General features: G+C 33.4%; 1 protein-coding gene across 1 annotated transcript in view; it reads left to right on the forward strand.

Moving 5' to 3' along the window:
• LOC145686396 (protein spaetzle 3-like) overlaps nt 1–25,374 on the forward strand; it is a 240,945-nt gene that overhangs the window by 214,635 nt on the left and 936 nt on the right. The window contains exons 3-4 of the mRNA XM_081759678.1: nt 10,397–10,624; nt 14,701–14,826. Coding sequence (XP_081615804.1) covers nt 10,397–10,624; nt 14,701–14,826 — 354 coding nt within the window. The remainder of the gene's footprint in view (nt 1–10,396; nt 10,625–14,700; nt 14,827–25,374) is intronic.

Here is a 25,374-nt window from a genome sequence, read left to right on the forward strand (position 1 = left end):
AGTCACTTCTATCCTCAGGTGTTCCGAAATTGATAGATGTATACGTAGGCCTACCTAGGTAGTATTACGCATAGTGGCCACACTGCATTTCCAAGCTTCTTACTCCATCCATTCTTTGGCAGTAGGCATGGATGTAAAACATTGGTCCTTGACGAAAACAAACGAAATTGCTCCAGGTGAACGCACTGTTCAAGGGTGTGTATGTGTAACTTTTTTGTATATGTCTCTGAAAGAACCAGCAAAAAATTTTTTGACGTGAGATGAATGGAACCTTTCACGGACTAACATCTTACAGAGTAACAAGTCCGCGTAGTAATGAGGAATTGCTATGGTAAATATGTACAACCGTAGAATTTCATGACTACTGCTAATAGAAAGCAAAGTAAAAGAACAGTCTATTTAAAAACATAAAAAGAAAAAAGAAAGAAAGAAAACGTCTTAGGAGGTGAATTTCAACAAGTTGAAAACATAACTATTTATATATATATATAACCAAACTTGAAAATCCCAATAATTTTAAATCTTAATGTTTTAGTTGGTTATTATTTCTGTTTAAAAATCCTATGGACTTCTTTCTAAATCTTCATTCTTTGATTGTCAAATACGACACACTCTCGGTTGTAGTGGTATTTTATTTAAAGGAACACGAATTTCAGAGAAAATTGTTAAGTTAGCAAATACTTCGGAGAGAATTGCACCAGAAATGGATACATTTTAAACATAGAATTGAACTTCTTTCCTTTTTGTATTAATAGCAAGGAAGGAAATAACATTTTCTACGAAATACTACAATCTGAACAAATAAAAAAAGTGCAAAAAGTGCAGCCAAGTTCGTCAGCCTCAAAAAGTGTTGAGATGAGGATGGATGAGCGAAGTTCCTTGGCCACTGCATCTGAAACGAACACTGCAACTTGGTGCGAGGTGTTAAGGGAAACGGTGTTAACGAGCCTTAAGGATGTTGGTGGTGGTTGTGGTGGGTTTGGGGCCACCACCAGCCTTAGGAATATAAATTTTGCGAGTGGGCTAAAGTACGTATATACTGCAGCAAGCTTAGTGGTTCGAAACCAAGACAAGGAAAACTTACAATCTTCCACGACGTATCAAGGAAAATTATGTTGACGAGCCTTAGAATGGTGGTGGTGGATTTTGGGGTCACCACCAACATCAGGGTTGAAATTTCTCGACAGTGAAACGGGAGCCAGACATTCTTGGTGTATTCGAATATGTTAGACACATCGTACCAAGTTGCAGTGTTTCTTTCAGATGCATTGGTCAAGGAACTTGACTCATCCATCCTCATCTCAACAATTTTTGAGGCTGACGAACTTGGCTGCACGTTTTGTATGTCTGGTGTTTTTGTTCAAATGTCGCTCCTTTTTGTAGTTCACCATATCAATGTCGAATATTGGGATTCTCAATTGTGGCATATTAAACTGAAATTTAGGATTATGCATTTTTAAAGGAGTCATAATGTGCCACATGCAATATTACTTCCCAAGGACCCTCCCACCGAGAATCGAACCCAGGACCCCCGTAAACCAAAGGCACATGTGCTAGCCACTAGACCAGAAGGGAGGGTTTCTTCCATTAAATATACTCTTATTTGTGAAACGGATCATATACGAGGTAGGCCAGAAAATTCTTACCCAAGAGATCTTCAGTTTGGCACACGACGCATCTTTCTCCACATATTCACATCATATTACTTTACATTTCTCACATCTATGGATCGGCCCATTAATACAATATGAATTACAATGTGCGGGGATGAAGGCAAACCAAGTTTTCACTGTAGTAAATAACCTCCTCATCATTCGCAAAACCCCCAGCTAGAAAATCTTTCTTCATACTTGAGGAAAGGAAGTAATCAGACGGATCCAGATCAAGTGAATATGGTAGATGGGGAAGTCTTCGTAGACACATTGGTACACGGAAATGAACGTTTCTGCTTCTTGGTGTTCCGGTGCATTGTGCGCTAGCAGTAGCACTTTTCGAAGACAAACCCTGTCTCTTTGCTTATAGCATCCCGTAATTTTCGCTACAAATTACAACATATGTTCCGTGTTTGTAGTCCCTTTGTGTAAGTAATCAATGAAGATCACACCTTTATGGTCTCAAAACAAAGACAACGTGACTTTGTTGGATGAATGCTGTACTTTAATATTTTGTGGGGTGGGAACGATGTATGTTCTCATGTTTTATTGATTTCTCTGGTTTGAAGGTCAAACAAATTCACCCAGCATTCACCCATAGCCACTAATCTGTTTACAAAAGTATCTTTGCCATTGTCGTATAAGTCCAAAATGTTTTACACACATTGCATACGTTGCTTTTTGAAAATGTGTCGACAATTGGGGAATCCACTTCGCTGCTACTTTACTCGTACGCAGAATGTCATGTAATATGGTGTTAATGGACACTTACTAATGTTCACTTCCCTAGCTAAACAATTAATAGTCACATGTCTATCTTCGAACATTAGCTGCTCCACTTTTCCCACCGCGTTTTGGTCTAAAGCCGCAGAGGGACTACCTTCTCTTGCGTCACCCTTTAGACTTTTGCGGTCCTTTGACTTCTCTTTCCCGTCACTTCACTGTATGATACTCACAAGATAGGGCTTCCTCACCATATACAGCTGCTATCTCTTCATGTATTGTTGGTGTCATTTTCCTTGAAGATAGAGGAACCTAATTTTGTTTGATTTTGCCAATATGTTGCCTCGTCTAGTTTTCTGGCTGTAACATTATGGAAAAAATGAAATGAAATCTTTGAGTTTTACGTCCCACGGTTATGCCGGTTAGGCTAAAGGAGACGGTGATGATGAGTAATGAATGAAATGGTGGAATGAAGAAAGTGGGAGGAAACGGGAGAACCCCGAGAAAACCCACGCACACGGTGTTTGTTCACCACAAAGTTCACTTGGCGGGGGCTGGGATCGAACCCGGGAACCCAAGCACCAGAGGTGAACGCTCTACCACTGAGCCACCGCGGCTCTCTAACATTATGGAGTCCTTAGGTTTTAACTTCCGAGTTTTTTTTCAGTCTCCTTTCTAAAATTGTTCCGTATCAGACCAAAGTAGCAGCTGAGAAAAATTATCTCAATTAAATATTATTAAATGGTGTCCCAAGCAACCTGAAGGTTTGAATGCATTTATATAATACAGTATGTTTAAAAGTTGAGTTGAGTTGATTTTAGTTTAGCGTCCCTTTCAGCAGCGAGGCTATGTGAGACGTGGACCTACTGATTAACGTGGAATCCGAACCACATGAGCTCCCGCCGGGAATGTGTTTAAAAGTAAATGTAGAGAAAACTAAATACATGGAAATTCACCAGGATCATAATATTGTGACTTATGGATACCGTAAGACGGGGTTACTTTGCACAAAATATGAAAAGAGTTTCATATTCCTCTATCGGCAAAACCATGAACAGTAAAGAGGAAATTTCAACTGCCACCATACGATAGAACATCTAACTGTATTTTGGCTATAATGTTGGAGGTTAACATCAGTTCTAATTACCGGGAGGGTTCGTTGTTGTAGAGGTATGGAAAGCAGTCACTGTAAATGCCGCCAAAATTTGAAAGATATCACGCACAAGAATTTCCGTCAAAGATAAGTCAGTTTCGTAGTATGCTACTGTGTATAATGGGACTTTGATGCAATAGTTGGAATTGAAATGTGAAACGTTTTAAAGTCATAAAAAAGGTAAAACTGGGAGAAGGCGGTTTCAGCTTCTACTCGGGGTTACTTTGTACTTGTCCAAAATATCGCTTAGATAGGAAATTATTACTACTGGAACCTCCTGCATTCTAAATTTAGATAAATTTCCTATTTAGGTAGATGCCGGAATGAATTTCTTGTTGGAAAATAAATTACGAACAGTGGCGGATCCAGAAAAGTAGTTTGAGAGGGATTTCACTCATAACAGATTCGTTTCTTTTAAAAATCACTAGACTTTTGGAGGGGCTTGCAGCTTGTACGCATAGGAATGACTAACATCAGATAGTTTTAAAAAGAAATCATCCGATTTGAGTCGACTTCAGCTTGAAAGTCCCAAATCCCGTAAATCTTCCACTGATTACGATTGGGATGATATTCTTGGACATAAGGAATAACCAAGGCAAATAAGTTCACGGGATTTTTTTTTTTTTTTTATGTTCCTGAGTTGTCATTTTTGTGGGACATATGCTAAACTATTAGAATCTGGTTCCTGTTCCGGTACCAGAAAATACATAATTTTCTTTACAAATATCGATTATTCAAACTAAGTACTGATACCGGTACCATCATTCTAATATCAATATTTGTAGACTACATGCAGTTTTGAGTAGAAAGTAAAATGTGTAAATACTGAAGGAAAAACATTGCACAGAAACATTATGTTCGTATGTTGAACATACTTTTTTGTATGTTGTGCAAAATACCTAATGGCGTTGCTTTGCACCAAAGTTTATATTTCAATAACTATGGTCATACTAAATGTTTATTAATGAACTTGCACTAATGTTTTCCTTAGATATCTAGCTATTATGTGTTTAAAATACAGTGTTCTAAATCATTATGTTTGTAAGTTACATTCGATTTTCTTTAAAATTGCTTAAATCTTGTGCAAAGTAACTTTGTCTTACGGTACGTCAGAATATTAAATAATCTTTCAACAAAGTGAATACTTTAAAATATCTAGGATAAATATTAACAGACCAAAACAATTTCCACAAAGAAATTATATGTCGACTGAAAAAAGAGAATTTGTGTTAATCTTCTGTCTTGGCGAATTCTGTCGAGGAATTTAAAGCTTAAAATATTTAAAACGATAATCATGCCTATTGTGCTGTACGGTTGCAAAACGTGGTCGCTTACTGTTAGGGAAGAACGCAGACTGGAAGTATTTGAGGATAAAATTTTGAAATGAATATTCAGAGCCAGGAGGAACGGGAATGGAGAATGACGAACACTTCATAATGAGGAATTGCGTAATTTATGCTGTTTACCGAAGATTGTTACGGTCACAAGATTTAGGAGGTTGAAGTTGACAGGTTATGTAGCCAGAATGAAAGAAAGTAGGAACGCTCTCAAAATTTTAACTGGTCTGAAGCCTAGATAGGGAACTGTAATTAAGATGGACACCATGATGGTACTATGTAGTAGTAGATTTCCGATGTCCCTACGTAAGGTATGGGCTCACACCGTCTTACAAGATCTATTACAAATCCTTGTCTCATATTGTATACTATAAATAAATTCAAAACTTGAGGTCCTTGGGCACCATTTAATACTGCTCAATTGAGCTCATTTTTCTCATCGGGTATTTTGGACTGATATGAAATCATTTTAGAGGGAGAGCTCCTTCGTAGCTAAGCGGTTAGCGTACGCACCTTTGGCGTTGGAGACCCGGGTTCGATTTCCGGCGGGAGCTCATGTGGTTCGGATTCCAAGTTAATAAGTAGGTCTGCGTCTCATATAGCCTCGCTGCCGAACGGGACAATAACTCAAAATCAATTCAACTCAATTCATTTTAGAGGGCGAGGTTGAAAAAATCTCGGAAGGAAGTCAAAAATTAGGAACCACTGTACTGTAACATCAATGCAACAGGACCTGTAAAAGCACAGATTAGAACACATATTAGTGAGATGCAGATTTCTACAGTACTAACACATCTCTATCGTGGCGAGGATAAGAATTTTCTGGTCTCTCCTCGTATAACTACTAATTAACAAAATAAACGGAAGAAGGGCACGAACTGCTAAGTATTAGCGTACAGGAAAACATCTAATTAAGAAATCAATATATTAGTTGCCCTTGTGTGAATCAAACAGCTGGATCGGACGCAGAGGAGGTATATGTAAGACAGCCTGTGTACCTCCCGTGGATCCACCTATGACGTGTTGCAAAATGAGTTCTGTAATACAATGATTTTATGATACAGCAGGCCTAAATGTTTTGTAGGTTACGTATTGTGTTTTCAAGTATTTCTTTTCATGTTTTGGATTGTACTGTTTTTTTCTCTATTCTACAACCATTTTGATATGATAATTATTATAAGCATTTTACCTAATAAATACTGTACATACATTGAAATATTACATTGTTTTTTCCGACAACTTACATAGGTTCTCAAAATAAAACTATTTGCTTTTACATTATACTTGGGAACAAGATATTCCCTTTTGTAACTATGCTACTTAAAGAAATATAGTATATTTGTATTTAATGTTTCTTATGCTGTCAGTTGGTCAGCGGCCCTCAGTGTACCGAAATTAAGATACACTAAGAGAAGGTCTGATGATACTTTCAAGGACCACTTGATTGATATTTACGTCCTTTTTCAGCAGCGAAGTTATATGGGACGAGAGACCTCCCTACAGTTATCTAAATCACTGTAGTGTGTGCGATGCTCTCTCATCGGGAATTCTACCCAGGATTTCATGCACGGAAGGCATATAAGCTATCTGTAGACCAGCGATGAGTCCTGTCAAGGGTCATATTATGGTATTAGGGTATAGTACACCAGTGGCGGCGTAAGGGCGGGGCGAGCGGTGCCCCCGCCCCGGGCCCCACATTATGGGGGCCCCCGACGGTAGGTAAAGAATAATTACTAAGGAATCTTTTTAGCATAAATCGTAGAAGGGCCGTCAAGTTTTATAATCCATGCCTTCCCTAAATGTAAACACAATTAATTGTCAATCAATATTACATCAAATAACGCATGAAACAACTCAAATATCTTTCTAATAAAGCTAATCAATGCTGGATTTCCGTATAAGTTGAAAACTTCGGGCCTCACTCTCTTGGGGACTCGAAAGGAATTTAAAGAGAAAACTGAATGTAGATTAAAAATACATTAAGCAAAAGTTTTATTATCCTGGAGGCTCCCAAAGAAATTTAAAGGAGAAAGCTCTGAATATAGATGAAAAATAAAGTAAAGGTTTCATACTCTTGGAGGCCCCAAAAGAATTTTAAAGGAAAAAAGGCTGAATGCAGGTAGAAAAATAAAACAAACGTTTCAATTTCTTGAGGCCCTCTATAAAAGAAAAATTTGAATGTAGGTGAAAAAATAATAGAATCAGTTTCACTCTCTTGGGGCTCCTAATAAACTTAAAGGAAATAATGTATGTGTATTGAAATACGAATAAAATAAAAGTTTCACTCTGTTCAATCAAAGAAATTTAAAGGAAAAAGCTGAGTGTGGATTAAAATATAATAAAAGAAAGTCAAAGTATATTGTGCTGTTTATATTGTAAGGTCTTACGATGCAAGTAATGGGGCCCCGTCTGCTAGCCTGCTTCCTAAAATATCACTGTTTATTTATTTATTTACTTATTTATTCGTATATCAGTTCAATAGAAAGGTAGAAAGAAGGGATCAACGTACATAATGCTTTATTAGGGTACTAGCATTATGTTGCTAACTAAAAGCTCTTTAGTGCAGATGCTATAGTCGCTGATTCACTTCTGTCTTTTTTTTAAATTTTGTCTTTAAAAGTCGAATTTTCAGGGACCGAACCCCTTTTGCATAGCTGTTTTCCCCCTTTCTGCTCTTTATTTTTTGGCGTATGAATTTACATTTCAGCCCACAAATTTAGAGTAAAGAAAATGTTCGATAAGAAAACAAGAGTTCCAACTTTGATACGGAATATAAGTCCTTTGGCCATTTTCGTTCCTCGTAACAATAATTCATTGAACCGTGTGGCTTACATGCTGCGCACGTTAACGTTCTGGCGGTGACATTGTTTGGAGCAATGGAACGTGTGTTGATATTCTTCCCTAGATCTACTCACCGATGGGATATGCTGTAAAATCATGTAAAGATTGGTCTGAAACATGAAACTGACACTGGATGAGTTCAAAAGCAGAAGCTTTAAAAGCACTTTCTAGTCAATTGGATGAAGTAATTAATCTGTTGGAAGATCTGCGCGACACTTCAATTGAAACGCTTGATATTAGAGGAGATGCTGGTCTTCTTCTTGCAAACATCCAGTCATTTAACTTCATCGCTTTACTATATTTCTGGTCTGCAGATCTCTCATATATTGATCGGATCCAAAAATGCCTTCAATCTCAGGATATGAGTTTCAATCAAGCTCTTATTCAGTTACAGAGTCTGGTTGACACCATTGGTACCTGGAGACTTGAGCTGGGCAAGGAAATCATATCTACAGCTGAAGGAAGTTGCAGGACATGAAACATAACTGTGGGTACACACAGTAGGAGAAGGAGATGCATGCCTGGAGAAGCTAAGAATGAACCCCTGACTGCACATTCCGAAGTGAAGCGCTCTATCAATGAAATTCTAAATGAGATGAGACAACAAATGTAGGATCATTTTACTCAGATGCATGAACTGAAAGACAGATTTCTATTCGTGTGTTCTATGGCCAACTTTATGCAACAGCTAGATGATGAGAGCAAGGAAAGGCTAAAACCTTGTTGCTATGATTTGGCTTTGTTCTACCCGAATGACCTGGATGACTTAAAATTATTTCAGGATTGTAAGGATATAATCCGTTTACTAAGGTGTACTCAGAAAGCTAAAGAACAACTTGACTTTTCCCCACAAGGCATCCTGAAATATGTATCTTCAATGGTGCTTGAAATTTACTAAAGATTAGCAACCGTTCAGATTTTGATAACACTGCCTGTATCTGTCATAGGATATCATGTGAAAGGTCTTTCAGCAAAATGAAATTGATAAAATCATACTTGCGTTCCACAATGAGTCAAGAAAGATTCACGAATCTAGCCATTCTTTCTATCAAAAATGAAATAGCATCCACTGGATTTTGATAATATAGTTGAGACTTTCGCAGCTACCAAAGCAAGGAAGGTATCATTCTGAATGTAGGTGAAACACAGGCTAATGTGGTAGTGGAAGTACTGTCGAAAGTAGTTTCATGTTTCAAGTAAAGGCAATAAAAATACAAAAGTACCAAAAGAGTAATAAAAAGCCGTCAAGATTTATCAATTGACTGGTGATGGGTGGTAATGAAAAATAGGATGGTATAACCCGTAGAAGAATTCTGTGCTCACACATTTAATCTATAATATATCCCCAATTATTCAATATACTCAGGAATTTTTGTTATAATATATTGTAACACTAAGTCCGTTAGTAAGTGGTAATGGAAATAGTCATAAGTGACGGAATATAAACAATACTGAACTATTAAATACGAAATAATATAATCATAAAACAAGTGTAAAATCTGGAAGCAATAAAAAGGACAAGCAACAGAGAAATATTCTAGTGCTTAACTATTCATTGATACTTTGGCAAAAGCAGTGGGACTAAATAGACCGTACATTATCACTGGAGAGAAACCTAGTAAAAGATGAATGAAGAAGACACGCAGGAGAGAAATCTATTCTATCCATTATTTACGGATAGTTCGGTAAAGGAAAAAAACGTATTTGAGTATTGTGTATGATCACTGGAGAGAAACCGAATGTTAAAGTGAATGGGGCTAATTGTAGAAGAAAAATCTAATCAAATAAAAGCCATCTAGCTTAAATTCAGACATGGAGAAACTATGAGTAAACAACCATATGAGAAATTGTGCAGGAGAAACACCAAAGGCGAGAACCGAACAAAAATATTCTAGAAAACATAGAGCTTACATTTAGAAATCGCATCGGTTATATTATTATTTGCAATTTTTGCAATATCAGCTCATTGTTACGTTTCGTACGTAAATTTGACTCTAAATGTATTGTTAGGAGCATTGTATTACTTCCACTATTCCATCTAATTATAGTATGCGTTGATACTAGGCTAATATAGATGTAGGATTATTATTTATTGTTACGTTTTGTTTATTCTTAAGATTATGCTATTTCTGTCGTGGGTTGTAATTTCCGTTACACTTGTATCCCTAATCCTTTTTCTACCGTGTCCTTTGAAAATGAATAAAAAAGAAAAAAATATGCAATGATAGCCTGGTCCAGTTACCTGGTTTTTAGATACCAGCCTGAAGGCGGTTCTAAGCATTTGAAAAATAGACAGGCGTTCTGAATATCACGCCCATTTGTTTAATATATCCCGGATTAAAATGATCTAAACACACACACCAACGGGAAAGGGGAGGAGTATACAGAAAGAATGGTTATGTAAGTGAATGTCAAACGTAGAAGTGTATAAATCACGATTGGTCGAAAAGAGGCCCGATCTACTTGACTGGCCCCGGGCCCCAGTTTGCCTTACGCCGCCACTGTAGTACACATTATGGAGTAATGGCAATTAAATTTGTATTTGCCATCTGAATACCCAGTACTGCTTAGGTACCAAACTGAATATTTGGTGCCAGAATATATAGAAGCGGTAACATATGAAATAACATTGAAAACTATTTGTCTTATGAATGACTATATGACTTAGTTTGTATGTCTTTTACTTTCAGAGATAGAATTGAAATATTTATCGACGAGAACAAGGCTCTAATGAAAAGGATGTACGGAGAGTTTCAAAGGATGGGAGAATATGGTTCATTTGCAAGAGAGATCTTTGAGGAAGAGCGGACTAAAAGGAATGCAGAGTTCACGGACGCTATTTCACTCAGTCCGGTCAATGCGAGCGATGATGATTTCGACTCGAAACCAAGATTGACGAGACAATCATCATCTCAAAGGTCAGTATTGTGTGTGTAAATTCAGTTTACTATGATGTAATTTAAGTGACTACAATTAATTAAGTAAACAATTAAAATATCTTAAAATTTTAAGTACTTTTTAGACTTTCAAACAATACTATAAGTAAGTATGAGAAGCCTTGTAGAACGGCTATGCCCATCTGTCTTCTGCCGATAGATATCAGAGCATGAACGGTAAGAGATAGTGAGAAATTTTTTATTTTTTTATTTTTATAATCAGTTCAGCGTCCCAAGAAGATATTCAATCTTTTCCAATAACCTTCTACTGAAATCGGAAGTAGTGGAAATCCACCGTTATAAAATAGGTTATTGGATGTTATAAAATAGAGGATCTGTCCATATGTATCTTTATCCTATTAACTCAATAAAACCAAAAAAATACAACAATCGAGCAACACCGACTCTGATTGGCTACTCTCGTTTCTGCCATGAATATTGGCTCAAAACATTGCGATCTTACTGGGTGGAGCGGGCAGAGTTGGGATGGCGAAACTGTGACGTATGGCTTTACGATTTTGTTGTATAGGCAGATCCTCTATTTTATAACATCCTTGACAAAAGCGGTAACAGATAACGAGAATTGGCTTTTGGAAGCGATTCAGCGTTCCAAGAGTAGATTAAATTCCTTATTACTACTTATGGTTTCAGTAGTAATCTTCATAGAGCAAAAACGATAAGAGAGAGAGCTGTAATGATGTTTCGATTTAGATTCAGAAACCGAAGAATAAGTTTTGTCTTAACCTTTATCTCTTTATTGAAACCGGAAGTGGTGAAAATATACGATTTCCGGTTAAAATACTGATCGCCATCGTGTAAAAAACTGTAATAGATAGCGATTAACATTTTTATATGTATTAAGTGCCGCAAGAATACATAATTATTCCTGTATTGCAATTCCGTTTCTAAAATTAATTCTCGTAGAGCAAAAACGGCGATGAACGAGTTTTTTTTAATATAGACTCACGATCCTGAAAATAGATCTCATCTCAATTTACCGTCGGAAAAACAGGTTTCATCTCTAACCTCGTCCATCTATTGCAACAGGAAGCAATAGGATCCATTACTTATCGTTTCAGTATTGAATTTGCGTAGTTTGGAAGTCTACTGTACTTTCGCAGTGTGAAACGAAACTCAGTTGTTATAATCCTACTGTTATCTAAGCCTGCGGATACGAATGCCTGAAAGATAATTTTAAGTTGGGGAATATATAGTCAGCGCTTCGTGAATCCTATCAACGTTATTGCTGGTTTTCTTTGCCGAGGTTAGCTATTTCGTTAATTCAAGTTGCTCTCCAACTATTATCACAGCGCTGTGTGAACTGCCAACATAATCTACTTTTCCCTAATAATCACTCATCTAAATATTGGATAGACTTAAGCTCAAGACTACAAATATAAACTAAAATGTAGAAAATAATTTTCACCTATTTTCAGCGAGTGAATTACCGGAAAAATGAGACGAAAATTCTCTGAAGATAGCATAGCCCCTACTGTAATCAATGGAAATTTTCGCTATAGGGATATGTGTGCGTATGCATAGTGGTGCCAAGTATATCCTGTAATTTTTATCTATATTCTTTATTTATTCACTTATTTATTTATTTGCTTATGAAATTCCCTTACTTACGTCATAACTTTTAAGAACTAATGGAGCAGTGCACTGTAGAAGAGAGCTTTTTTTAAAAAAAAAAAAAAAAGTTGAAGTTGTCCAATGTTTTTTTTTTACGGATTTAAACTCGAATAGAATTAATACTTTAGTCTTCAAGAAAATATGTGGGTATTTCATAAAAATCTGGTAATTTCTAGGAAAATACTTTAACTTTTATTTTATTATTTATTTATTTTTATAAGATTTCATAAGAATCTACCTTTATGCCCTTAATTGATTTCTGCTTCGAGTAATAGGCCTCATTGGGAAACCTCAAAGAAAACACACGCCATGTTTTGTGAAATATGAGATACGGCTCTTGAGGGAAGTCATGTCGATAAAAATTTAAATTTTATTGCCACAAGCTAAGGGAAGAAATCTTCGTACAGCTTTCTAAAGTTTTATACATGAATTAGTACATGAAATATTTTTCTTCTTTAGCTTGTAGAGATTTTTTTTATAGACGTGACTTCCCTCAAGAGTTCCCATTGAAGGTCTATGTAATAAATACTGTTTTTAATCATTTGTTATAGTTGTTACAAAGCTAATTTATTTTTCTTGTATTTTACAATATTTAGGATAAATACAGGTAATCTTATAGTATTTTCATTTAATGTTGGTTTTATATTTAAAATTTTGTTGATATAATGTTAAAAATTTCATGGTTATAAATATGATTATAAATCGCAGAATAGCTTCCTAAATAGGCTAATTCCTAAATGCATATTTAATTTCCTGACATATCATCAATGTAAAGTAAAATAAATCACAATAACAAATAATTATGATAGATGTAAATTTGCAATACAGCAACAAGAACATGTGGTGAAGAATATGTTGCTGTTTCTTATGTATTGCATGTTCAAAATGTATGTTTACATGAAGGATGAAGTATTTCACTTATTTTCTAACTTTGATCGTTTATAAGCTCTCACAATGCTATTCATGATAGTATTTATATAGAACATTGTATTACAATGAGTAAGTGAAGAGAAATATATTAAGGAATTAGACACACTTTCGAAAAGATTATAAAATCACTGCAATTTCTATATATACATATATATATATATATACTCTCTCTCTCTCTCTTTCTCTCTCTCTCTCTCTCTCTCTCTCTCTCTCTCTCTATATATATATATATATATATATATATATATATATATATATATATATATATATATATATATATATATATATATATATATATATATATATATACGAATAACTCCCTTATATTCCAGATGAATGTAGTTCTTTTGTTGCTTTTTACAATGGGTAGAAACCTTTTTTTTTTTTTTTTTGGTAAAACATTTGATCAAAATGGATCATGATGTATGAAGAGAAACCACAGAACAATGCGATAAAAACTCGCATGTCAGAGCCCGCAGTACATAAAAGGGACCTTAGTTACCAATGTGAAATACTGTATTTGATAGATTGTAGCAATATAAAACGTGTGCAGGAGACTCCACTTCATGCCTTTGTGTACAGAAAAAATCTCACAGTTTTCCCCTATTTTCTATGTTTTGAAAAGTCTATGTTTTTGGCGTCGGTTTTAGGTAATTTGGCACCTTTTTCACTTTCCATTGAAGTCTATGAAAGGGAGCATTTCTTCATTAATTATGCTTCTGTGATACTCCAATTCTAAATCTGACCACCCTATCGGTACCTTCCCTCAGTATCACTATTGGCGTATCAACTTTGGTCAGGATTGTTAGAGCAGCACAAATTTGGTGGCTGCATAACCAGTTTATATACATTAGAAAAGAATGTAATTATCCCAGTCATAATATACCTTTCTTATAATAGAGTGAACTATAAATTCCTCCTTATACCCTTATTTCTTAATCATCAACATATGACATAAATTGATTGTAAATCAAGGATACTAGCATGGTTAATAAAATAGCTCTTTCTTGATAAATGAAATGCAGAGACATTGGTGATCGAGATTAATGTCCCACAGTTATGCTCTATACGTTAAAAGAGATGAAGCAGAAATGCAAGTGGATGGTGATGAATGAATTTGTAAATGAAGATATTGTGATAAAATCTTATAATAGAACAACCGATACTATACTGTTCTGCAGATATTCACAGGCTAACCTCGAACCAGGGTTAGCATTCTGCCACTAAACCAGCATACCTCCAACGAACTGAAATATGACTCGACAGAGGACAAAATTATTAAAAAGCTGTTTGCTCGCCGAAATCTGTCGACGTAATTAAATGAACGTGCGTATTTGATATTCAAGTTCTTTAATTTTTTCTTCAGTTAATAAGATTATTTGAATGGCTAGTGTCAAGGTTAAAAAAAATTAGCAACAATAGGTTTAACCATTACTTCCTTTTTTTGTACATAAATTTCAGTGATTAATGCACTAATACTTCTCTTCTGTTTTCAGATTTGATGCATGTGAGTCTAAAACTGAAATCATCACACCTTATTGGGCAGCGAATAGCGCCGGAAAGGTTCGGGCTGTAGTTAATACTCAACATTTTGAACAAGCCATACACCAAGAAGTATGCGCGTAAGTATATACAGTATATGTTAGATATGTGCGTGTCTGCATTTGAAGCTTTAACACGAAAATTACCTTAAAAGATTCAGTTATACGATCCAATAATCATTGATCTTTTCCACTTGATCATAAGATATCAAAAACACACACACACACACACACACACACACATATATATATATATATATATATATATATATATATATATATATATATATATATATATATATATATATATATATATATATATATATATATATATATATATATATATTATAGTTACCAATCCAAGGGAGGTAGAACGTGTTAATAATACCATTCAAGTTTTTCTCTGATGATTGGAAAACAGCCCTCAATCTCTTCCCCTTTTAGATGTTGAAAGATGGGGTCGTGTTGCATTCATTAATATGCGATATCTAATGTTAACATTTTTGAGGAATATTACTTATCGGTAACAACCTTAATTTTCAAATGATCACTAAAACTAGGCTTCAATGAAGAATTTGGTTTCAAAATTGTCTTGTTTAGAGAGCAGTAAATGAGAAAATATGTAGTAATATTAACTCATCTTTGTCAAAAATGTCATAACCAAATAGGAATATGCTAATCTGTTGAAATATCAAGCAAATATCTTTTAATATTTTATTAACTTTCCCTTATAATAGGATATTTTAAATTCGTCATGAAAAGAGATTTTGCCTCAAAAGATGCACTATATTACGATTTATTGAATACTTCGTTCCGATACTATTTTCCTTAACTTTATTTAATTGGGATTAGTCTTTTGCGCTTTATAATTATGTATATATCATGCATATATTATGTGGTGCTATTTTCGATCGGGGAACAGGTCATGAATGGTAATACACCCTTTGGCAATGTCAAACACACGGTAATATTAGCATGCGTTTAATATGGGAAACATCGTGTTCATGGGTTTTCTGGAGGTTCTCTCGTTTCCTCCCACATTATCATTCCACGAATTCTTTCATAATCATCCGTCTTCTTTAGCTCAAATGATGTTTTCGTGGAACATCAAGAAAGATTTCATTTCGGCCGATATTGCAGTTGGTTCATTTCCAGTAACAGCTGTAAATCATGGAAATCATTTTTCCACCTGTAACAGTATTCAAAGGTGCTACGCTTATTATTTTGTAAAGCAATACTGCAACAAAGAGAGAACTGAAAATTCGATGCCCTATTTCGATATACATTTCCTCAGCTGTAGAGCTGCTTAGGTATTTCGAATTCTATTAGAAGCCCTAGAAAAGCAGTTACGTTCAATAAATACTTTCCAACTTTCTAGTTATATTTTACAATCAAATTCAGTAGTTTAATGCAGTTGCTTTTGTTCACTGACTTGCTACCCTCTCCATGTCTTCTATGCTCGAAGCCTTGCTTTGCTAAAGAAAACTTCTAGTCTAATCAAACGTTCTATATTTCCTATTCCTTTTTACATTTTCATTATGTTCAACTATCTCATAGCGATGTCGTTAATCTACTTAACCGTCAATCCTTGTGTAATCGAATGTCTTCACGCAGTACTTGGATGGAGATGATTTTGGTACTATTCATGATTTAAAAGAATTATTTAAAAGAAAGAAAAGTTGAATTCTAAGACACTCCAAACGCCTTTTCAGCAACAAAATAAACATCATTAATATAACAATTTATCACTTAATAAATACACAGTTAACCATTTCGTAGAATTATGGTGACTACTTAGAAAACACCTAGTGTAAGATTTCATCTTCATTTTAAATTCTATAAGATGAGGGGATAGACCTGCCATTTAAAATAATTGTACATTATCATAAAATTCACTGTACCAAAAGAACACGATTTCACTTTATCTATTATACACTGGCTGGTTTATTTCTGTGCAAGACGAAATTTCCGAATTCGTGAACCTAGAACAGGTACTATTCATCTGTTCCCTTGTCATTTTATTTGTACAGGTTTAACTAGCTGAATGAAAACCTAAGCATTCTAGATTTTTATTTTTTTTACAGTGTTATAAAAAGAATAAACAAATTCCTTTATTCCTTAACAAATTAAAATTACATAAACAATCTGTTCTCTATGATGCGCTAAATTCCACTATGCACAATACACTGATAGAAATAGGCCAAACGCACAGCTTCCTTTGTCTTCGTCACTATGTTCATGTCTGCTCGGTTTCATTCAGAACAAAAACGTCTCTCTCATCACTAACAGAAATTGAATGTTAACTTCTGAATGGCATCGCACCTAGGAGAACAGAGACATAGGGTTTACTTGCAGTAAGACAGCGAATGGACTTCTTTCCTAAAAAATGCAAGTTTTCGAAAAATTTAAATCTAACTTAGAGAGGCACAAAAGGGAGGGAAGAAGGTGTTCCGTCTCTTTCATGGAGGAATCACTCCCGATCTCATTTATGTTCACGCCTTATTCAGTAGCAGAACTATTACCCTCGCAGGAGATATCACTATTACTGAAATGAAAAATTCAAAGTTGATGCAAAATAATTTATGCATACTAATTAGAATGGATTTGTCACCTACATCATTGGCCCCGCAATGTACTTTCGCCTTAGCTTCTGCAAATTCTTGTGGTGGGCGTGTTATACAAAAACGAATTCCAATCTAGGGAAATGTTTCCGTTCCGTAAGTTGAATGTTGAAAAGTTGCTGTTTCAAAGACAGTTTCAGGAGTAGCTAGCCTAGTTAGATCAATTTGTTAAAATAAAAAAATAATAAAATAAAATAAAAATTAAAAAACTGTTAATACACTTAATAGATTAATAATGTCAATCTGACATTTATTGCCTTTCTTCTTTTCTTTCATCTTGAAATTTAAATCTTAGATCTAATGTGTAACTAAGAGTTACCAATTGATTCAAAATACATTGTACATTGTACAGTATATTAAGAATTGTGTAATATTTCTAGTCACAAGCGTCAAGTTCTTAAAGTTAAGATTTATAATATCAGAATCAATATAGAACCCCTTTTTCTCTCCCATTGGATGAAAAGTAAAGAAGGGATATCACATAAGATTCAAATTATTTATTTCTTGAAGGAAATGTGTTTTCCTAATAAAATATAAAAGAGGCAGTCGTTTAATTTGCGACCAGAAAAAAAGTAAGTTGCAAGGAATGTGAAAAAAATTCTTGCATATACACCTGAAATTAAAGTTCTGTCACTAACCTTATTTACATTTGTTTGTTTTCTTGTATATGTACACTGATTTTTAACACTACCCTCGTTCGTATTTTATTAAAATACAGGGTTTTTTTTACTCACGAAATAAATAATTAGAAGAATATATGATCTTTATTCTTTTCTTTTCACCCAATGAAAGTAAAAAATAAGCCATAAATTTTCCGTTTTTATCCCTGTTACCTTATCACCGAAAACGGAACTAGCTTGTTGTTCCGATATGTCCGGAGAATATTTAATGTTCCCACGGGAAGATATATTAGTAAATAACCATTTTTTAAAAATTTTTATCGGTTCCCTTTAATTTTACAAATCAGTTAATTTTAAGAATTTGATTCAGGCAATTAAAAGTCTTACAAGTCTTAATATATAATGTATTTGGAGTCAAGTAGGACTCTCAGTTATAGATTAGATCTGAGGCTTATATTTGAAGTTATAAAATTTGACTTTTAATGATATAAACCACAAGGCTCATACTGATGAAGATCTAGTAATACTGTGGAAGGAAATTGCTACTCACTTTTAACACAATAATATAAAAGAATCGAACAAATCAAGCTGAAATACTTTCAAACAAACATTTATCTCATTTCTAAGTGAAAAAAGCTCATGTCAAATAGCGTGTCAAATAATTCAGAATATTTCGTTGATTTAAATTTTAATATTAATATTTAATGAGGATTTTTCCTTTAATCATACTAACTTTCCCTGACTTTCCAGATACGTAGCAAGTCTATTAAAAGTTTTGTTCAGTTGTGGCAAGAATTTGTTTGACAAGCTTGAGAAAAAGTCGTCTAAATTTAACACTGTTTTGTAAAGTTACAAGTAGGTCTATGTAATTTCTAAAACGTAACAACAAATGTATTGACTGGATCTGCAAATCAGTAGTAACAGAATTTGCATTCAAATAGAAAGTGTGTGTAGAGGTGTACAGAATAAAGACACTACTGCTGTTCATTGTTATATTTATATACAGTAAGTGAATAGTAGTACTGTTTTTACTGTGTACCGCACGCTTTTTTCTACTTGGATGAAAATTCTTCTGATATTGATTTGCAAATCGAGTCAAGATTTTTCTCCTTTCTGTGATCTGTATTCGCTAGTTATTCGGACATTTCATGAAAAAAAAAAAAAGAAAGAAAAAAAAGAAAGAAGAAAAAAAAGAGAAACGTCAAATAGTTGAAGATGATATTATCATTATTATTATTGCTTCTCCGTGAAGAAACAAATAATTTTATAGCTGGAATCATATTAAACTCCTATTCAACCTATAAGCTAATTGCTTCTACTACTTCGGAATTGTATCGTTCTTAAGGAGCACTATGCTAAAAGATCACGACTTGATATATATAACTAACTAACTCTATGGCCTATGGAACCCGGAGGTTCAGTGCCGCGTTCACAAAAGCTCTCCAATGACTTCTATCCTTAGCTAATTGCATCCAGTTTCTACTTTGTATTCCTATCTCTGCGAGATCCATCTTAATATTGTCCTCCCATCTGCGCCTAGGTCTTCCTAATGGTCGTTTTCCTATGGGTCTACCAGTCAAGACTTTGAAAGCGTTTCTACTTTCTTCCATTCTAGCTACATGACCCGCCCACCTAAGCCTCCTAGACTTGACGACCCTAACAATGTTGGGTAAACCGTATAAACTATGTAACTCCTCGTTATGGAGCTTCCGCCATTCCCCATTCTCGTTCCTCTTGGGTCCGAATATTCTTCTCAGGATCCTGTTCTCAAATACTTTCAGTCTATGTTCTTCCCTCAGAGTAAGCGACCATGTTTCACAACCATACAGAACAACAGGCATGATTATCGTTTTATATATTTTAAGCTTCAAATTCCTCGATAGAATTCGCGACGACAAGAGATTTTGAACCGAATAGTAACACGAATTCCCTGCTTTTAGTCGACATTTAATTTCTTCGTGAATATGATTTTCGTCTGTTAATATTGATCCTAAATATTTGAAAGTATCCACTTTATCAAAAGCATTATTTAATATTTTAACGCCTCCACAATTTGCCGTATTACGGTCCCGATATATATATATGTATGTGTGTGTGTGTGTGTGTGTGTGTGTGTGTGTGTGTGTGTTCTGACAAATCGAAGGACCAATCTGTCTATGGGCACGTTTATACTGGATCAAGCCGTTTAATTTCACGGATATTTTTGTTGTTTCGCTAAAGGCATAGAACTCAACAATATATTTTCATGCAAATTAAGAATTTGTTACTCAGTGCAATTAAGCTTAGAATATTATTCTGCAATTAAGCTTAGAAACAATAAACAACATCCAATTAAAATCTATACTTAAGATAGTAAGCAGTAACAATAATCAATCGTAATTTATAAAATTAATTTAATATAATGACCAAAATATAGTGGACATCGTAATAATAATTAAAATAAAATTAATATTCTGCAAATTATGACACAGCTTCTTTATATTCAGTAAGTCTTCTATCTAATAAAATGGGTTCGCAATTAACCAGTTATACAACTTTTTCTTTTATAAACCTTCAACATTGGCTACTGTATGGAGGATATTAACTTATTAATCAACCTGGATCTTGTATCTAAACAACTATTCTTGAATGTTGGATAAACTATTAAAAGCTAGATCAATTTTCTTACATCATCTAGTATTATTCATATATACCTTCTCCCTAAGTGTCGTACTTGTAAGATAGATTTTGCTTGGTGTAAAGAATCACCCGATAATTTATAAACACATCACTATCATTATATTAGGCTTCATAAATATGATCTACAGTGCTCATCAGTAACCCTGACAGCTTTATTTTGCAACATTAAAATACGATGCACGCGACTACTATTATCTCTAAGGAAAATCTCATATTCAATGAAAAAAAAAAAAAAAAAAACAAATGTGAATTTCTCATATATTTATTTATTTATTTGCCTGTTTTGCATACAAATGAGAGTATTCTCGAGTACGCATACAGTTGTCAAAATTACAAAATAATTACATATATACTATAAAAAAACTTACAGATAAAGTAATACATACTTAACTATGACTTTTATAAGCTTACACATTCATAATATAATTAACAAAAAAAAAAAAACATTTATACATTGTCTTCAAAAAACTCATTTACCGAGTAGTAACATTTATCTACTAAGAACTCGTGAAGATCAGATTTAAACAGAGAATATGATTTGTTTTGCTTTAGAAAGTCAGGTAGCTTATTGAAAATTTTTGTACAGTTAATATATACGCTTTTTTGAAAAAACGAGAAATTTTAGAGGATAACATGCAAATTATTAACGAATCGAGTATTGTATCTATGGACGTTACTGTTTTCATAAAATAAGTGTTTGTTACTTACGGTAAACAAGATAATTTTATATAGATACACACAAGGTAATGGTAATATTTTTTGTCCTCGAAAGATGGGCTTGCAAGAAGACTTTGGTGACAATCCAAACATAACACTTAGTGCTTTCTTTTGTAAGCGAAACGTGCTAATACATTCAGTAGAATAACCTCAAAAAATAATACCGAAAGTTATTAAAGAATGGAATTTTGCATAGTATACCGAAACTAAGGCCTCTGTTGTGACATTACCTCTTAGTCTACGGAGGCCAAAACAAATACTACTTAATTTTTTGTTGAGTTGAGAAATATGCTCATTCCAAGTTAGTTTCGAACTTATGGTGACACCAAGAAATTTAGTTGAAATAGAAAAGTCGACTTTTTTGTTATTTACCATTACGTAAGGAATAAATTTATTTTGAAGAGGATAATAAAAATTTAGCAAAGAAGTTTTATCATTGTTTAAAACTAATTTATTGCTACTTAACCAGTTACTTAATCGTGAAAACGCAGTGTTTAGATTATATTCAATATCATGTCGTGAGTTACTTGTAATAATAACATTGGTGTCATCAGCAAATAAAACACATTTATTAGGCAACATTTCATGTGTCAAATCATTGATGTAAATAAGAAAGAGCAATGGACCAAGAACTGATCCTTGAGGTACACCAGTTAGTGTTGTACCTTTATAACTACTAAACTTATGCATTTCGTCATTATTTTCGTTCGTAATTTGAACTATCTGGTACTTATCCTTCAAGTAAAACTTGATCCATTTGTTGGCAGTTCCTCTTATACCATAAAAGCTTAATTTTTTGAGTAAGAGATCATGATTTACAGTGTCAAATGCTTTAGTAAGATCAACAAAGAGTCCAATTGCCCGTTTTTTATTATTTATTGCATGCATAACAGTACTAAGAAAATCGAAAATTGCAGAATCAGTAGATTTGCCAGTTATTCTTGAGAAACTGTATTATCTAGTTTTTCTACAGGCGGAGAACACGGGGCACTTTAGTACATGCATAGCTGACATGTTCCCAGGTAGTTGGCTGTCTATATAAATATATATATAAAGAAATTTAATTTCAATATTCTAATAGTTTTTTTTTCTTTATCATTATAATCATAAAACTAAATGCTGCTGGTTTTTGTCGACTTGATTTAATAGAAAACCATATATTTTAAAACATGTTGCTGCTTTGATTAATATGCCTTCGGCTTCTGTATACACTTCTTCAAAATTTTTATTCATATTGAATAGTGTAATAACATCTGCATATTAAAACAATGTAGTATTGGTATTTAGAATTAAAGCACCCATCATTGTTAAAAATAAATAAATAAAATAAAATAAAAGTAGAAGACCAAAACACAATCATGCGTTGTCCCATATTTTACTTCAAAACATTTAAATGTACATTATTAACGCTAATTATACCTGTTTATGTTCTTCTAAACAATCAGTGGTGCTTTTCTAATTTTTAACAGCCGGTTCTCTCTCTCTCTCTCTCTCTCTCTATATATATATATATATATATATATATATATATATATATATATTCAGAGAGAGAGAGAGAGAGAGACAAAGAAAGAAAGAGAATAGATTGATAGGTAGGGAGATGGATGTAACTCTCTTAGGAAAAAAATAGAAGGCAGAGAAAAGCAAATTTTTTATTAAATACCGTAAGTGACAAGATGGGACCTACACATCCTAATTCAAGGTGGTGTGACGGAATTAGATAGCACTGCGAATATCTTGGAAAGAACTTGTCCAAGATAGATGCTTGTCAAAAAGTATTGATGAGATCTTAATTCAGGAATGGATCAACAGTTGTTGATAATGATATATATAGCGTTTCAAATATAAATAACCCTCACACTACATTCGGTGTGATCCTAGTTCTCATTCTTGATATCTGAGCATTTGAGATATATGTATATTGTTCAGAGAGGTCAATTTGTTTAACCTTGTAGCTGTAAGTATTTCTAAAAACAAAGATACTTAAACTAAAATTTACTGATCTTGGGTATGACAGGGTAAAATTTACTGTCATGTCTGGGTATAACGAACGGTTCTGCGAACTAGAAATGTTTTAACAGCCGGTTCTAGCGAACCGGTGCGAACCGGCTGAATAGCACCACTGTAAACAATATTTTACAAAGTTTATATGGCTGCTATAGAAACCATAACATCCTAATTTATTGCATAAGATTACATGATTTACAGTCAAATACTTGCAGAATGTTGCTAGAGCAAAAGCCTTCTTTTCAAAAACTTAATATGCTTTACATATATTACCAGTTGTACTGTTCAATAGTGGACTTATCAGATCTAAATCCAAATTGAGCCACTGGAAGTATACGTAATCAGATATTTATATATCTGATATTTGATAATAATTAGATTGACAAAAATGATAACCATTTTTTGTGAATAGGAGTAATTTTAGCTATTTTAAGTATAGTAGGAAAAAATCCTTAAAGTATATTGTAAGGGGTAATATGATCGACGATGTGGTTTCTGTAAAGTTATTAGTTACGTCAAGTACATCCTTACTGTTTGATGTTCTCAATTCTTAAATATTACTATGACGTCATCATGTAACATAGTTAATAACAAAACTCCTACTGAAAGAACTATGTTGATTAATATATTGATACACACTGTATTCCTATTACCTCTTTTATTTCGTAGAAGGATCAAAATAGGTATTTCAAGTATAGGGGAGATAGAAAGAATAACAACATTTTTATTATTTTTTTTATTATTATTGCTTACCTTGTTGCTCATCTTTCATGTAGTTTTACATTTATTTGAAGATTTTCAATACAAAATTTATTTGGCTTTTGCTATATTTTTAACTGCATGATTACTCCGTTAGTCAGAATTCATCGATTGAATAGTAATTCTCTGTTTATATATAATACTGCATTAGCTTCAGGCTTTCATAGCAGAAAGTTCTGGAATATATAAAATTCTATTATTTAACTGAATCATTTTTGTTGAAATACAACTGACACCCTTGTAGAAACTTAAAAAATGTATCATTGACATTTAAATTATCATACTTATTGAAGGAATCCCAATTTATATGTGATGATGATTGACTGACCCCTGTTTTGTAGGTTAGTATTTGTATGGATCTTGTTGGGATTAGTTTAGAGACAAAAAAAAAAAATTAATTAATTAAAAAATAATAAAATAAAAAATAAATTTCTATGGTTCCATATTTTGATTAATTAGATTGACTAACCCAGCACTATGATCTTAAAAGTGAAGTTTACTTACATTGCTGTTAAGTGTTCTACCTTTACTTTTATAAATATGGATATACGTTTAGTTATTATTATTATTATTATTATTATTATTATTATTATTATTATTATTATTATTATTATTATTATTATTATTATTATTATTATTATTAAACATTTAAAATTATATTGTTTAAGTAGATTTAGTGACTCATATACGAATATAGAAATATACAAATAGGTGGTTAGGATCATCCTGCCTTGAGGATGGGACTTGTAATTTGTACGTTATTATTATTCTTAAAACTATAATTATGTTTGTGCCTTCTTTTAATACTGAGTTTTAAAATTTAATGATTAGTACAAATATTTGTGACTGAAACAAAGAAGGGTGCCTTTCACTAAAAGAGAATAAATCCGATCTCAACTTTTAAATTAACGGCCGAGAAACTGAGAAAAAACATCAAATATGTTCGAAAATTGTTTGTTCGTTGTAGTGATATAATGTTTTCTTTCTCATAATGTCCTCTACAGTCCAAATTCAATATATATGATTTTTTTTGTTCTATTTATGATATATGAATGTGAGTTAGAGATGACATGTTTGTGTTTCTGTGATGTACGGAGTAAAGAGAAAAGTTTCAAATAGAGTGCATGAGCTATTATTTTTTTTTATTAAAAAAAAAAGCGCCACATTAAACCATTTTCTAGTACTACTCTAGAATTTAGAGCTTTGAGATTCTTGTTGAAAATGAC

Source organism: Thermobia domestica, chromosome 5, assembly GCF_964235325.1.
Source record: "Thermobia domestica chromosome 5, izTheDome1.hap1.1, whole genome shotgun sequence".
NCBI classification, from domain to species: domain Eukaryota; kingdom Metazoa; phylum Arthropoda; class Insecta; order Zygentoma; family Lepismatidae; genus Thermobia; species Thermobia domestica.